We start from the raw sequence: 15,918 nt of genomic DNA, 5'->3' as shown, positions 1-15,918 counted from the left end.
TCCTCCCAGACCGGGGCACGAACCTGTGTCCCCTGCATCGGCAGGCGGACTCCCAACCACTGCGCCATCAGGGAAGCCCTTAAATTTTATTTAATTTTAATTTAAATAGCCACACGTGGCTAGTAGATGCGTATTGGATAGCACAATTCAATACTTCCCTCTCTCAGTGGTATAAGATGATAGAGTTGTCATTGGTCAGAGAAAGACTACAAGCCTGGAAGCCTGTGGGTAGAGTCATGGGCTGTGGGGAAAGTAGGAAAATGTTAAAAGATTGCTTTATTTCCTCTATGGTTAGAAGTATTGTATTTTAGAGATCTAAAATAAGAAAATTAAAATTTGTTGCCTGGAGTAAAACTGAATAACTGATCCAATAGAAAAGGTATGAGTTCTCTTCATCATTTGGCATATATTCTATTTCACTGAGAATGAAAATATAAAAAATATTTTTATTTAGGTTTTGGAGGTATGTCCTTCACTTTAATTTAAATCAATTTTCAATACTGCTTTAAAAAGGTTTCATAATGAAACATGTTACTAAGTACCTTATTTTTATTTAGGTTCTAAAAATACAAACCTTTAATCAGTTCAGTTCAAGATAAGGTTGATTTAAAAACACACTGCAGTCTGAACCGATTTTCCAAAATAATAAAAGGCCTCACGAAACTTTTTACCCCAAGAATTGTCATTTTAAATTCTTAGCAGGTCTGTCATTTAAATCAGGGCACTATGCAATTTTCCATCAACCTATACATATATAAAAAAAATCCTCTCTCTTCTGCTTTGTGCTCTGCCCAGCTCCAGTTTTTATCTCATTCTCCAGTGCCCTCCTAAGCTGCCTCTTCTTACTGAAAATTGCCCAATTCGTTTTAAAGATTAAAGATTTTTTTCTTAAAGAAAGATTATCTAAAATTTGCAGAGAAGCTAATCAGAATATCATAAACAATGCTGCTGAGGATATTTCCTGATGAATAAACACTGGTTATTTTTAGAGGCATTTAGATTGGTCTCTTAGCAGACAGATCACTAGTGGCAACACTCAGTGGCTTTGGGAACTGATTGGGATTTATAATAGAAAATGAGGGTAGGACAGTGGATTTGTGGGAAGAAAAAATGCCCACCTTTCCTTTTTTAATTTTTTCATTTCTCTCCTCTCATTCATGCCCCAAATTAAGAGGTAAAATTAAAGTTGGGAGGAATAAGACACAGATTTTGTCTAGTTTGTCACACTAGACTTGAGAGCACTGACACATTTCCATAGACATTAAACTGTTAAGTGATTTATTCTTGTTTGAGTCTTTAAAAATACCAAGTTTCAAACCTATGCTTTCATATTCCTATCTAATGGACTAAGGAAACTTTCATGACATTTTAAAATCATTCAGTTTCTCTAGATAGCATTCCATACATGGATTATATTTTATTAACAATACTTACTTCAGGGTATTCTACTCATGGCTCTTACAGATTCTGTGATACTTATAATATTTTAGGGAACCCATGAAGGGACACGTCAAGACACTGTGTGCTTTAACCAATCTAACACATCATTGTCAAATCAAAAACTGAGTCATCTTGCTATGTCAGGAGGTAATAAGGTATCCTACTATAATCATCATCACTTTGTTTATATGCTGTAATCATTTATGGCAGATTTATGGTAAAAAGAAACAACTCTAGAATCAGTGAGTAAGAACTAAAGGAAAGGTTAATATGGTGCTGGTTAGAAGAAAATAGAAAAAGTAGTTTGTTGCTAAGACTGTATTTAAACCAGGCATATACAAAGCATGTAGTAGCTCAAGGGGGCAATAAAACTATGAATTAGTAAGGTTTAATAAACTATTAAAAATTATTATCAAGGTACTACTGAATCATGATCATTTGTTATACATGTTATATTTCTAAACATCTACAAAATTGGTTATTTTCTAGAACCAAAATACATTTTTAAATGTTAGCACAGAAAATAGGACACAAATTTATACTCTGCAGGCTTTTATCTTTGGAGAATTTTGATGTAACAACAGAGAGTATTAATTGTTAGTACTGAAATTTCACATCAGTGAAACTTTAAAACATGACTGAAAACATTTACGTATAGTTTCATGATCAAAACGTTTGACTTTTAAATTGAATATTCCCTTCATTACACTTAGCCCTGTATATCAATTGCCAGTTTGGGAAATGACAAAGTGAAACTTAAATTAGATAAAAATTACTTGGAAATCTTTATTCCTTCTTCTTCATGTGACTCAACCCCATATTCATGAGAATATGTTAAAACAAAAAAAGCAAACTCCCAAGAAACTATCAAAGTTGCCATTAATTGAGCATTATGAGGCAGAGTTTCATACCCTGATACAGTTTTTTTTCATAAGATCTTGAGAGTAGAATACTTATACCACATGCTCACTATCTTCCTCCAAGAAAAGGAAGCCCTGTGCCTGGTTGTCAAGTCCTATGACATGGATAACATACACATGTATCACTTTGTTGCTTGATAATGAATCTGTCTTTAGTACATTTAAATAACATTTCCATCACAATTTCATACAACACCTTTCTCTAAAGAGTTCAAAGTGAGCTTACTAATATATCCAATCAATGCTCACAGCTTCTGTAGATGGTAGACAATACTGAGTATGCAAATAAGGAGAGAGTTTCTGTATGTTCCAGTTCTAGTCAGATTAAATGTTAAAAAATTACTACCATGGGGCTTCCCTGGTGGTGCAGTGGTTAAGAATCTGCCTGCTAATGCAGGGGACACGGGTTCAAGCCCTGGTCTGGGAGGATCCCACATGCCACGGAGCAACTAGGCCCGTGAGCCACAACTACTGAGCCTGCATGTCTGGAGCCTGTGCTCCGCAACAAGAGAGGCCGCGATAGTGAGAGGCCCGCGCACCGCGATGAAGAGTGGCCGCCGCTTGCCACAACTGGAGAAAGCCCTCTCACAGAAACGAAGACCCAACACAGCAAAAATAAATAAAATAATAAAAAATTAATAAACTCCTACCCCCAACATCTAAAAAAAAAAAAATTACTACCATGAAACATTCCAAGTTGCTGTATAGAACACAGTATTCTATGTAGTTCTAGCTAAATAAATATGATAGTCATAAAACTTACAAACACAGTGAATTCTCTGTCAATTAACCTGTGCTGAGATTAATCAGTGTTTCCTAACGATGGACTGGAAGGTAGATATTATGTAGGTAAAAACATGGTCTTGTCTATTATCTTAATTTTGCCAACAACAACCACATGGAGTTTGGAATCTTGACAAGATAATATTTCTATGAGGAAAACAGAATCAATTATCTGGAAAGTAAAGCAAGTATCAATATCTTGTTTCAGAAAATGTATGTTTTATGCTATCAAAAAAAAAGAAGAAAAAGAGAAGAAAAAAAAGAGATTCAAACAGGAAGTTTATATGAACAGTATTTAAATTAATCAGTTCCTAACAACTGTTAAGTACAACTTTTGGAAATTAATTTACATAATGATAATCTACATGCGGTAGGGTTGAAATTATTTAAATGACATTATATTTCACTATATAGTCTTGCTCCACCACTGCTTTACCAGTGAATCCTTATGAAATGTAATGCAGCTAATGAGGTAGCTTTTTAACTGAACAAACTGACAGGCCCCATATCTGCAGAGGCAGCTTGAAACCGTGCCCAACCTCTTGGCTTCCCAAGAGGCTTTTCAAAATTCAATAAATAACATCTGTAGGCGATGTTGGGTGCAGACCTAGCAGAGTGCGTCATAACACTGTGCTGGCAGAACAAAGAAACCATGACGACTGCCAAGTTTCCATGGCAACTGCTTCGAGGCTCTGAGAGTATAATAGCACATCAATCACTGTCCAAAAGAACTTCATTATCAGCTAGAAGAAACCTTTAGGATCTGTTTAGTGTACAATTGTGGGTTAACTCACCTCAAAGCCTTGCTCTCTAGCAAAAGTGGCAGCTTCCTGAAATAAAAAAAAAAGAACAGTTAATTATAAAGTGCTAGGTAATGAAGAAATAATCCATTTTGAAACTCATTCAGTCTTTTTACACAATTATCTCAATATATCCACATAGTTCAATTTTTATTCTTACACCAAAAAAAAAAAAGATTTCTTTTTACCTTGGCATTAAAAAAAAGGCAGCATAATGTCAACACACTTCACAAGTTGAAATAAGATATAGTACATGTTTTTACTGTAGCTGTCACTGTGAGTTCAGGTGTTTTGACCCCAGCAAAGAAAATCATTTGAAACCTAAGGAAGATGCTGATGGTTATGTTTTTAATTAAAACAATACCTTACAGAAAACTCTTCTGTAGAGAAAAACGTCTGCTAAACAATGTATAGATTCAGAAAACCCACCACTTTGCAATCCCTGATGAAATTTATTCAGGCAATGATCATCAATGGATATTAAATTCATTAGGTGAAAGGATGATGGGGAACTGCGTATTTCATGGAATCAAAGTATCAAAGATCACATGCTGGTCACGGGGAGCAAAGTATAACTTTATAATGGAAGGATCAAGCTGTCATCACTTTAACCCAGTGATCTATCCTATCACTTATCATTAATAATGGGATCACCAAAAACACTGTGTCTTCTGTTATGATGCAATATAAGGTACACAGCATCAGCTATAAAGTTTTTAACATTAATTAATAAAAATTTTATTCAATAACTTGCAGTCTACAGGAAATACAGAGGATAGGAGAACAAGTTAAATGATACACTGAGAAAGCAAATGAATAAATCCATAATGCAGGACACTATACAGGACAAGTAGCTTGGTCTCTTCAATAAGTCAATGTTATGATAAAGTGTGGAGGGGAAAAATGACCAGGAGCAATATACAGATTTTAATTGGAAACTGTTTTGAAGAAACCAGCTATAAAATACATTTTGGGACAAGAGGAGAAATTTGATTATGAAATGGGAATTAGATAATATTAAGAATTATCGATTTGATAAGGAAAATGTTCTAGATTTTTAGAGGTGTATCCTGAAGTATTCTGGGATAAAATGGCATGATATATGTAATTTATTTTACAAAACTTAAAAAAAATAAAGTGAAGCAAAAATGGTAAAATGTTAATGACTGAATCTAGATGTATTCAGTATTACTATTTTTTTGGCCAGTTTGAAAATTTTTGTAATAAAAAGTCCCCACCCCCCATTTCTCTTTGATATAAGATGACAGGGTAACAGAAGTTGAACATCATTTTAAAAATACAGTTAAAAATTTTAAAACAATGTTTTTCTGGATATTAAATATATCTTAAGGGCACAATCTGATGAACCTTATTATATACTCTAATGCCCTTATAATAGGTTATCAAATGACAAAAAACACATCTGTGTAACCAAATCCTTTCCCTTTCTTCACTCTGCTTTGCATATATATTTTCATTTTAGTACTGATACAGAAAATGGAGTCAATATTACTTTTCCATTCCACTTCCCCCTTGAAAATGGAAAAAAAAAAAAAAACTGCAGACAACTGTCAAGAGCCTCTACATCTTAACTTACATTCCTCCAAAATTATCTTTGCCAAGAGATATTAATAGAAGGATGGGATGTGAGCCTGAGTAGTGAGCAGATCCAACTAAAACGACTGCTGCACCAAACCATGTAAGGCAGAAACTACAGTTAATGTCTCCAGCACAAATCTGGGTACTATCTACATGTTAAGGAAAACACAGGGAAGAAAAGTATGCATGCACTTATGGTCCAATATACTAATAGGATATAAATTTAAAGAACCACTTTGAGGGTTTGAAAAGGTCGAAGTAGACGATTACAGCTGAACACTGAAGTTAATAGAAACTGATAAGCTGAAAGTACAACTCCTTAGGCTGTTGACTACAGAAGCATAAGGCTGATTGAGTTAACCTTACTTGATATAGATTTTAAAAAAATGGAATTATGATCTTGACAATTGTTGCAAGCAAGGTTAGCCTCTCCGACAATTTACTTACACTAGAATCTTGTATACCACACAGTCAATAATATTTGCTAGCCTGGATGTCAAGGAAAAGGATAAAGTTCAAAAGATATCAACGTAGAACTTTTCCAAGCTGTCCAACTCAAGAACTAACCAAGCTAATTCTTATATGGAAAAGACAACTAAGAAGCCCTGCGAGAACTACTTATTTACATGGAACTTTATCAGAGGCACAAAAGAAATACTTATTTACATGGAACTTTATCAGAGGCACAAAAGAAACCTAGAGGGCTATAAGACAAAGTTAATATGAAGAATCTGTATGACTGAAGTTGCACTAAGACGTAAAAACTTAAAATTCACATACAGTAGTTAAGTTGCCTTTTTTTTTTTTTTTTTTTTTTTTTTTTTGTGGTACGCAGGCCTCTCAACTGTTGTGGCCTCTCCCGTTGCGGAGCACAGGCTCCAGACGCGCAGGCTCAGTGGCCATGGCTCACGGGCCCAGCTGCTCCGTGGCATGTGGGATCTTCCCGGACCGGGGCACGAACCCGTGTCCCCTGCATTGGCAGGCGGATTCTCAACCACTGCGCCACCAGGGAAGCCCTTAAGTTGCCTTTTTAATGTCCGGTTCTGCTCCCACAAATGTAAGAAGCTATCGACTGTGATCTGTTATGGTATAGTAGAACTGACTAATTGCAAGAAGGCACATTTATAAATGTCAGATCATTATTCTTTAAGGAAACTGGGCCCTAGGACACTTCCACATCTGTAAACTATTCCAAGCACCAACATATTTCTGACTGAGGAAGGACATGCTGAAGAAAAAGTCAACTCAATTTTCTATCTTAGCGCCCCCTCACACAGGTTTGCAGAGCTGTGCCCTATCACTGAAAAGCTAAGCACTTGTTCCATGGCTTAAAAAGATCTTATCTCCTGACTTCCTCCCACCTTCTTTTGATCTTGGGCTGGTGCCCCCAGTCACTCATTAGAGAAGGCAGCTGGCTCACATCACTGCAGACTTTCCCACAGCTAACCTCTGATCTGAAGGTGTTTATAGATACAATGATGGAAAAACATTTATTTTTCCCTCTCAGCAAAACAAATAAAACAACACAGGGGAACAGTTTGACCCAGTAAGAATATTAAGCAGAATTTTTGTCTTCAGATTCACTGCATGGAGGGACAGAAGGAAAAGACATTAGGTCAGAAATCAGGGAAGAAAAAAGGGGCATAAATGGTGGGCAGAATAGTAAGACAGGTTCCAAATAGCAAGGGTAATTCCAAGTGAACTGATCACACTAAATTGAAAAGGACTTTTTAGCGTGCCTTCGCAGTAAAAGTGAGAAAAGAAAACAAGCAAGTCCCCATCTGTGCTGCCCCAGGGCGCCACGTACTGAGTTTCACAAATCTAATGAAGCAGTCAAGTTAAAATCCAACCACAGAGTGAATGTGACATGCGGAGAACAGCTAGGGTTAGAATAGAGAAGCAGAGCCGTTCCTAATGCAGGTGATTATCCATGTGATAATCATTATATTTACAGGCTTTCTATTTTAGAACTGACATCAAAAATCACAAAGGAGGAGGGATTAAGGAAATAAACAACCGACACAGAGGCTTTCCTGCTCCCCTGAGAGTGCAGCACTTTCATTCATGCATGACAAGCAACAAAAGCAAAAGGCCAGGAAAGAGTATTTCTGAGAAGGCTGGATTTCACATTAACACTTCTTTCCATTTTGATAACTTTCACTATTATTCAGTTTCTCATACAGGTCACATTTTCAAAATCAGTTCCCATTGTTGTCTATGCTATAATACAGTATCATTTTTGGTTTACAATGAATGATACTCACATAATTTGTCTTTTACAACAACAAAGCCATTTTTTCCTTCCTGGAATTGAGTGTTGTGAATAAAATGACATATAATTAAAGTCTTAGATTCTCATCTACACCACGCTATTTAGGATTTGCATTAGGCTTGCTGCTTCACTAACCAGGCTAAAAGGATGAAACAACAACCAAGTATGGTTTTTTGAGTAGAGGTTTAAAAAAAAGCTGAAATTCGCGGTTAATGAAAACTATGGAATACTTACATTACGAGCTATTTAAAGGGATTAGCAAACCACTACCAAAAAGCACAATCCTCAGATTATACAGGAAAGGAAGGAAAAACTCAAGTGTGTGTCTGTGTGTATGAAAGACAACAATTTCCTTTATATTCAATTGAGAAGAAAACTGATTTCTCTGCATTTTGTCTGATAATACCGATTTTATTTTATAGAGAATTATCTGTAATCACAAACTAAAACCATAACTAGTCCATATTGTTATTCTAATTCCAATTATTTGTTACTAGTTATATAGAAATATAAATGATTTCTGTGTATTGGCCTTATATCCTGACACTTTGCCAAATTCACTTATTAGCTGTAGGAACTATTCTTTTGCTCCTGTAAAGAAAGATGTTCCTACTAACCATACTACAAAGTTATTTTAAGCATTTAGCAAATGTCTTAAAAAAATTACCTTTCTTTTCTCCAGGGTGATCTGAAGGGTATAAATACTAACTACCACCACTACCATAGCTCATAACCCTTGCTCTCCCACTTCCTGCTCTACACTTCAAGGCACTGAACCCAGTTAGAGCTATTATCTGCTTGCTTATGTTACCACTCTACTTTCTGATAGTGGACATGAGGGGTCTTGGGTGTAGGCTGAAACTTCATGGACTGAAGCAAAAAAGGGAGAAGATCCAACTTAGGACCAAAGAAAAGTAACTTGTGACTATCCACCGAAAGCAGTCCATCCATTCAAAACAAACTATTCTGTTACCCCAATGCAAACAGGAAGCAGAAAGTTCACTGGAGTTCCCATGGTCTTCACTCAAGTCATAGGAGTCCAGGGCTTTAGGAGAAGCCAAGGGATAACCGAGCCACCAAAACAGTTCTGCTGTTTTGTTTGTTCATCTCTCCATCCAAATAGAATTTACCCTGCAAGGATAGTTTTAGGCTAACAGATACTATTATGCTAGAGGTATATCAGTGCTACAGCTGTTGTAGACCTTACAATGATATTAGACTTTGACTTGATAATATTTGAAACAATATTGTAAATCCTAATGGTGTGGTGTACATGAGAGTCTAAGATGGAATGTTATCTATGTCTGCCTTTCTCTGTATAAATCTATGTATAAAAATCTCTCTATATAAATAAAATTCTTAAATTTGTATATACATTTAGATATATAATGCCTTTTTCGAAGGGCTTTAAATGAAAGATAGTACTAGTCAGGAGGCAGTTACAGCCAAATGGAAAGAGTACAGGGCTTAGAATCAGAAGACCTACACTAAGGTTGCTGTTTTACAGCTCATTTGATATGTAATCTTGAGCAAGTCACTCAGTATATCAGTTTATATCAACACAACTGAGGTCAACAAAACCTACTGGATTGTTGCTAGGAATAAATAAAATATTTAATGTGAACTGTAAAATCATTTTGCCTATTGAATTCAAGCTCTTGGTAAGATCTTAGGGTAATTTAAACAAATGAATTTCAGAGCATCCAGAGTACATTCAATGATTTGTCCTATCTGTGGATCATATGTGTAGTATGTGTAGCCTCATATGTAGCTGCATACGGATCATATGTGTAGCCTCTGAATTGGTTGCCTACTACATTGATCCCTAACTGGTGTTCAAATTCTTGTAAAATTCCCTCCCCTTTGAATGCGGGCTGGACCTAGTGACTTGCTTCTAACAAATATCTGACAAAAGTGATGGGATGTCTTGTTTGTCCATCCTCTTGCTTACACACTCTCTCTCAGCTCTTGCTCTAGGGGAAATAAGCTGCCATGTTGTGAGGACCCCTATGGAGCAGCCCATGACTAACAACCAGAGAGGATCTAGGGCTTGCTAATAGCCATGTGAGTGAGCTTGGTAGTGAATACTCCCCAAGCAGAGATATGACTACAGCCCTGGCTCACATCCTGATTACAGCCTTGTAAGAGAATCTGATTCAGAGGCACCAAACTAAGCTGTGCCTGGATTCCCTATCCACATTTTAGACACGAGGAACCTAAGCCTTAGAGAGGTTAACTAACATGGCCCAATTCAGATATTTTCTCATTCAGATTATGCTAATCCTTAAAAAAAGGTCACAAAAATCAAATCAAACAAGCGTGGCTAAGAAATCAATTATAGGTGAGCAAATTATGGAAAGATAATTTAGATACATACTATCTAAATGGTTTTGTATACCTGATTATGATTAACCATTTCTTAGCTGTAGTGTTGATATACCTCTAAATCATGCTGACATTTAATGATAAAGAACTACCTGCTGTTTATTTCTTTCCTACAATATATTATAAAGACTTATGTTGCTTAAGCCTCTAAATATTTCTTCATGCTATCCTTCAGACTATGAATTATTTTTTATTTATGCTATCTACCAAATCATTTATATATTTTCTCATGAAACTGCATTAATGTTATACTACTTTTAATATTAAACTATTTCTGAAGAGGAAAAGTTTTAATTTGTAAATAAAGTAAACAAAGCCTAGAGAAAATCGTTAAAGAAAATATAAATCTGGGAAATCCCTTTTAAAATGTTTCATTTACGAAAATATCTGTACTGGTTTTTCCAAAGAATATAACATCCAACTTTTGGGAGATTTTCAACCTGTACTCTGACATTTATTACCATACGCTTCCTGTCTGCAGAATGCTGAACAGAAATATTATTTAACATTTACTGAGTGCCAAAAACTCCGTGGGGCAATGTATAAACTATAAAGACATGCATGGCCCCTATCCATTAGGTTTATAATAAAAATCAGATAAACAGTATATAAATTATACCTTCATAAACATGACTGAAAAAAAATTACTCAGACAAATTACAAGCCAAAAAAATTAGGTTTAGTTTAGAACATACTTAACCCTTTCACAAAATGATTTACTAGATGTGTCTATTCTACTAAGGAAAGTTGTTAATTCCCACTGTTAAGCATATTTAATGGTGGTAACTAAAGGAAAACAAGTTTAGGAAAAGTGCTTCATCAAAATTTGACTGACTAGCTATTTGGGCTAACTTACAGAATAATCCAAGTTTTTCAGTTGCTGAAGAAAGAAAAAAGAGATGCTAGCATAAGAAAATCATCAGGGTAGCAGGCCTCTTATTGGGTATTTTATTTCCATTTTTAATGAGATAACATGTGCTTGGCATAATGAAGGCACTCAACAAATGTCAATTATTTTCCATATTTCATTTGATCCTCATGAAAATCCCGTAAAATAGGTATTCTTCTCCTTTCACAGATGAAAATCTGAAGGTTCAGAGACATTGAAATATGTCCAAGACCAAATAACAAATAACAGTAATAGCTGGCATTTGGATCTGAGGCTTTCCAAATGGTTTGTGCTGGTCTGCTACTAATGAACTCTTTTAGCTGTTTTATGTCTGAAAAAGTCTTTATCTCATTTTCATTTTTGAAAGATATTTTTGCTGGGTATAGAATTCTAGGCTGACAATTTTTTGTCTCAGTGCTCTAAGGTCCAGCTTGCATTGTTTCAGATGCCTTCTTATCTTTGTTTCCCTGTACAGAATATGTCTTAAAAAAAAAACCAACCTGTCTGCTTTTAAGATTTTTTTTAATCACTGATTTTATGCAATTTGATTATGATGTTCCTTGGTGTAGTTTATTCCTTGTTTCTTTTGCAGTTTGTTGAGTTTCTTGGATTTGTGGGTTTATAGTTTTCTTCAAATTTGGAATGTTTTCACTCTTTATTACTTCAAATATTGTTCTGTTTCTCCTCTCCAGGACTCCAAGTATGTGTATGTTAGGTCACTTGAAGTTGGCCAACCCCTGTATTATGCCATTAGTAGAATATTTATAAGTTTTAAAATAGACATTTTTCTTCTTTACTGAATTACCAGTGAGGAACTGAAGGCCCTATGGAGAGCAGGCTACAGCTTGTTAGCCTTAAGTAAAATGTATATCTTTAGACAGGTCTTGTTTCCTTCATTCACTGGCCAAAAAAACCCCTAAAACCTAAATCACTTATATTAATAAAAAGACAGTAAAAGACAAGATAAATAACCAGTTCTTACAAGTTTAGACACATGTTTACATGGGGCAATGAGAAAGGTATTAGTGATCAGTGCTAAACATTAGACCAAAAACGGAAAGGAAGACCTCATGATGGGGAGAAACTGGCATTCTTACTAAGTGTCTTTTTAATAATTCTTCTCTGTCAAATGTGCACACGTGACTTTTGCATTTTCCATATTCCATGCACGAAGCTTCCTGAAGTGTCAAGGTGTGATAATCACTGCCATATCAATCTGACCTTCTGTGGCCACTCTGATGACACTAACAGCAGAACCTGTCATAAAAGCTCCTCTACTCTTTGAGTCTCTTGGTCTTTTGAAGGAGAAGAGGAAATAGAATTTGAAGTCACAGTAACATTCACAACCCAAAATATTACTGAATTAAATTAAGAAAGAAACTTATAGGACTACACTGTGACTTATTAGCATAACAAAATATAGTCAAAACCAGAGAAACATCTAGTTTCCTACCTCTAGTGGGGAAGGGGGGCTGGGGGCAGGAAAGGCAGTTCCTCTTCCTCCCCAGGTCAGAATTTTTAACCTATGGATATGTACATAACACATTCCATACAAGTATCACCAATAACCAGTATTATTTTCTTCCTTCTTACTAGGTGACTCACAATAATTATGCACAGAGTGTACTGTAATACTTATGTCTTAGAAACAAGTCCAACACAGACAAACTTAGAATTTTCACAATGGTCAGTGGGAAGTAACAAAGATAGCCATGGCAGTAACAATGAATACAGGTCTCTCAAGGAAAGGAAAAAAAACAAAACCTACACCAAAAATGAAACTACAAAGAAGTCAAAGGAAAAAATATCTAATGTGATGAAAAACAAATCAGCCAAATGTCAGGCTATTAAAAAAATAATCACAGAAAGACGATAGAAAACACCCAACAGAGCATGTAGCAGGCACTCCATAAATGATTAATTGAAAGCATAATTCACCTATCCTTCCTCTATGATAAATAGGTTTAAAAAGATACTTTTGAAATGCTAGTACTGCATTTGATAATGAAGTGGGAGCCAATCATTAGTCTACAAACTAGAATCAAGAAATGTCTATCTTTCTACCTCACAAACATTTTTTTGGTTTTCTTTTTCTTCTTTTGGTCGCACCACACAGCTTGCAGGATTAGTTCCCTGACCAGGGATCAAACCCAGGCCCCCCTTGGTGGAAGTGCAGGGTCCTAACAACTGAACCACCAGGGAATACCGCCCCACCACCCATTTTCCTCAGAAACCTTTTGTCAGAATCTAACACATTTTCTAATCCTAGTGCTTCCCTGTGTGTTTTGCTGTCTCTGTAACAAAGTATGAGTTTTCATTACATATTAACAAAATGCTGGGAAATGAAGGTAATTCAGCACAGAGGTAGTAATGAAGTGCTGACATTTTTTAAAAATTTTTAAATTCAATTTTATTTATTTTTTATACATCACGTTATTAGTTATCCATTTTATACATATTAGTGTATATATATCAATCCTAATCTCCCAATTCATCACCCCCCGACCCCGTCATTTCCCCACTTGGTGTCCATACGTTTGTTTTCTACATCTGTTTCTCTATTTCTGCCCTGCAAACTGGTTCATCTGTACCATTTTTCTAGGTTCCACATATGTGCATTAATAAACGATATTTGTTTTTCTCTTTCTGACTTACTTCATTCTGTATGACAGTCTCTAGATCCATCCACGTCTCTACAAATGATCCAATTTCGTTCCTTTTTATGGCTGAGTAATATTCCGTTGTATACCTGCACCACATCGTCTTTATCCGTTTGTCTGTCGATGGACATTTAGGTTGCTTCCATGACCTGGCTATTGTAAATACTGCTGCAATGAACACTGGGGTGCATGTGTCTTTTTGAATTATGGTTTTCTCTGGGTATATGCCCAGTGGGGGATTGCTGGGTCTTATGGTAATTCTATTTTTAGTTTTTTAAGGAACCACCATGCTGTTCTCCATAGTGGCTGCATCAATTTACATTCCCACCAAAAGTGCAACAGGGTTCTCCTTTCTCCACACCCTCTCCAGAATTTGTTGTTTGTAGATTTTCTGATGATGCCCATTCTAACTGGTGTGAGGTGATACCTCACTGTAGTTTTGATTTGCATTTCTCTAATAATTACAGATGTTGAGCAGCTTTTCATGTGCTTCCTGGCCACCTGTACGTCTTCCTTGGAGAAATGTCTATTTAGGTCTTCTGCCCATTTTTGGATTGGGTTGTTTGTTTTTTTAATATTGAGCTACATGAGCTGTTTATATATTTTGGAGATTAATCATCTGTCCATTGATTTGTTTGCGAATATTTTCTCTCATTCTAAGGGTTGTCTTTCTGTCTTGTTTGTAGTTTCCCTTGCTTTGCAAAAGCTTTTAAGTTTCATTAGGTCCATTTCTTTATTTTTGTTATTATTTCCATTACTCTAGGAGGTGGATCAAAAAAGATCTTGCTGTGATTTATGTCAGAGAGTGTTCTGCCTATGGTTTCCTCTAAGAGATGTTGAGCAGCTTTTCATGTGCTTCCTGGCCACCTGTACGTCTTCCTTGGAGAAATGTCTATTTAGGTCTTCTGCCCATTTTTGGATTGGGTTGTTTGTTTTTTTAATATTGAGCTACATGAGCTGTTTATATATTTTGGAGATTAATCATCTGTCCATTGATTTGTTTGCGAATATTTTCTCTACAGGTCTTTTGTCTCCCTAGGTAGGTTTATTCCTAGGTATTTTATTCTGTTTGTTGCAATGGTAAATAGGAATGTATCCTTAATTTCTCTTTCAGATTTTCCATCATTAGTGTATAGGAATGTAGGAGATTTCTGTGCATTAATTTTGTATACTGCAACTTTACCAAATTCATTGATTAGCTCTAGTAGTTTTCGGGTGGCATCTTTAGGATTCTCTATGTATAGTATCATGTCATCTGCAAACAGTGACAGTTTTACTTCTTTTCCAATTTGTATTCCTTTTATTTTTTTTTCTTCTCTGATTGCCGTGGCTAGGACTTCCAAAACTATGTTGAATAACAGTGGAGAGAGTGGACATCCTTGTCTTGTTCCTGATCTTAGAGGAAATGTTCTCAGTTTTTCACCATTGAGAATGATGTTTGCTGTGGGTTTGTCATATATGGCCTTTATTATGTTGAGGTACGTTCCCTCTATGCCCACTTTCTGGAGAGTTTTTATCATATATCTTGATTATTGTACCTTTGTAGTGTAGTCTGAAGTCAGGGAATCTGATTCCTCCAGCTCCATTTTTTCCCCTCAAGAATGCTTTGGCTATTCAGGGTCTTTCATGTCTCAATACAATTTTCAAGATTTTTTTGTTCTAGTTCTGTAAAAAATGCCACTGGGAATTTGATAGGGATTGCACTGAATCTGTAGATTGCTTTGGGTAGTATTGTCATTTTCACAATATTGATTCTTCCAATCCAAGAACATCGTATATCTCTCCATCGGTTGGTATCATCTTTAATTTCTTTCATCAGTGTCTTATAGTTTTCTGCATACAGGTCTTTTGTCTCCCTAGGTAGGTTTATTCCTAGGTATTTTATTCTGTTTGTTGCAATGGTAAATAGGAATGTATCCTTAATTTCTCTTTCAGATTTTCCATCATTAGTGTATAGGAATGTAGGAGATTTCTGTGCATTAATTTTGTATACTGCAACTTTACCAAATTCATTGATTAGCTCTAGTAGTTTTCGGGTGGCATCTTTAGGATTCTCTATGTATAGTATCATGTCATCTGCAAACAGTGACAGTTTTACTTCTTTTCCAATTTGTATTCCTTTTATTTTTTTTTCTTCTCTGATTGCTGTGGCTAGAACTTCCAAAACTAT

The 15,918-nt window shown here is 35.7% G+C and overlaps 1 protein-coding gene across 13 annotated transcripts in view; it reads right to left on the bottom strand.

Moving 5' to 3' along the window:
- ADK (adenosine kinase) overlaps positions 1 to 15,918 on the bottom strand; it is a 494,936-nt gene that overhangs the window by 83,823 nt on the left and 395,195 nt on the right. For all 13 annotated transcript variants that reach the window (XR_002893073.3, XR_003677644.2, XM_024132043.2 and 10 more), the window contains one exon: positions 3,938 to 3,973. Coding sequence is in view for 11 of the 13 variants with exons in the window: in XM_024132043.2 (XP_023987811.1) it covers positions 3,938 to 3,973 (36 nt within the window). In the remaining 2 variants the exon portion in view is untranslated. The remainder of the gene's footprint in view (positions 1 to 3,937; positions 3,974 to 15,918) is intronic.

Source organism: Physeter macrocephalus, chromosome 20 (genome assembly GCF_002837175.3).
Source record: "Physeter macrocephalus isolate SW-GA chromosome 20, ASM283717v5, whole genome shotgun sequence".
NCBI lineage: Eukaryota > Metazoa > Chordata > Mammalia > Artiodactyla > Physeteridae > Physeter > Physeter macrocephalus.
This window is presented reverse-complemented; position numbering and strand designations above follow the sequence as displayed.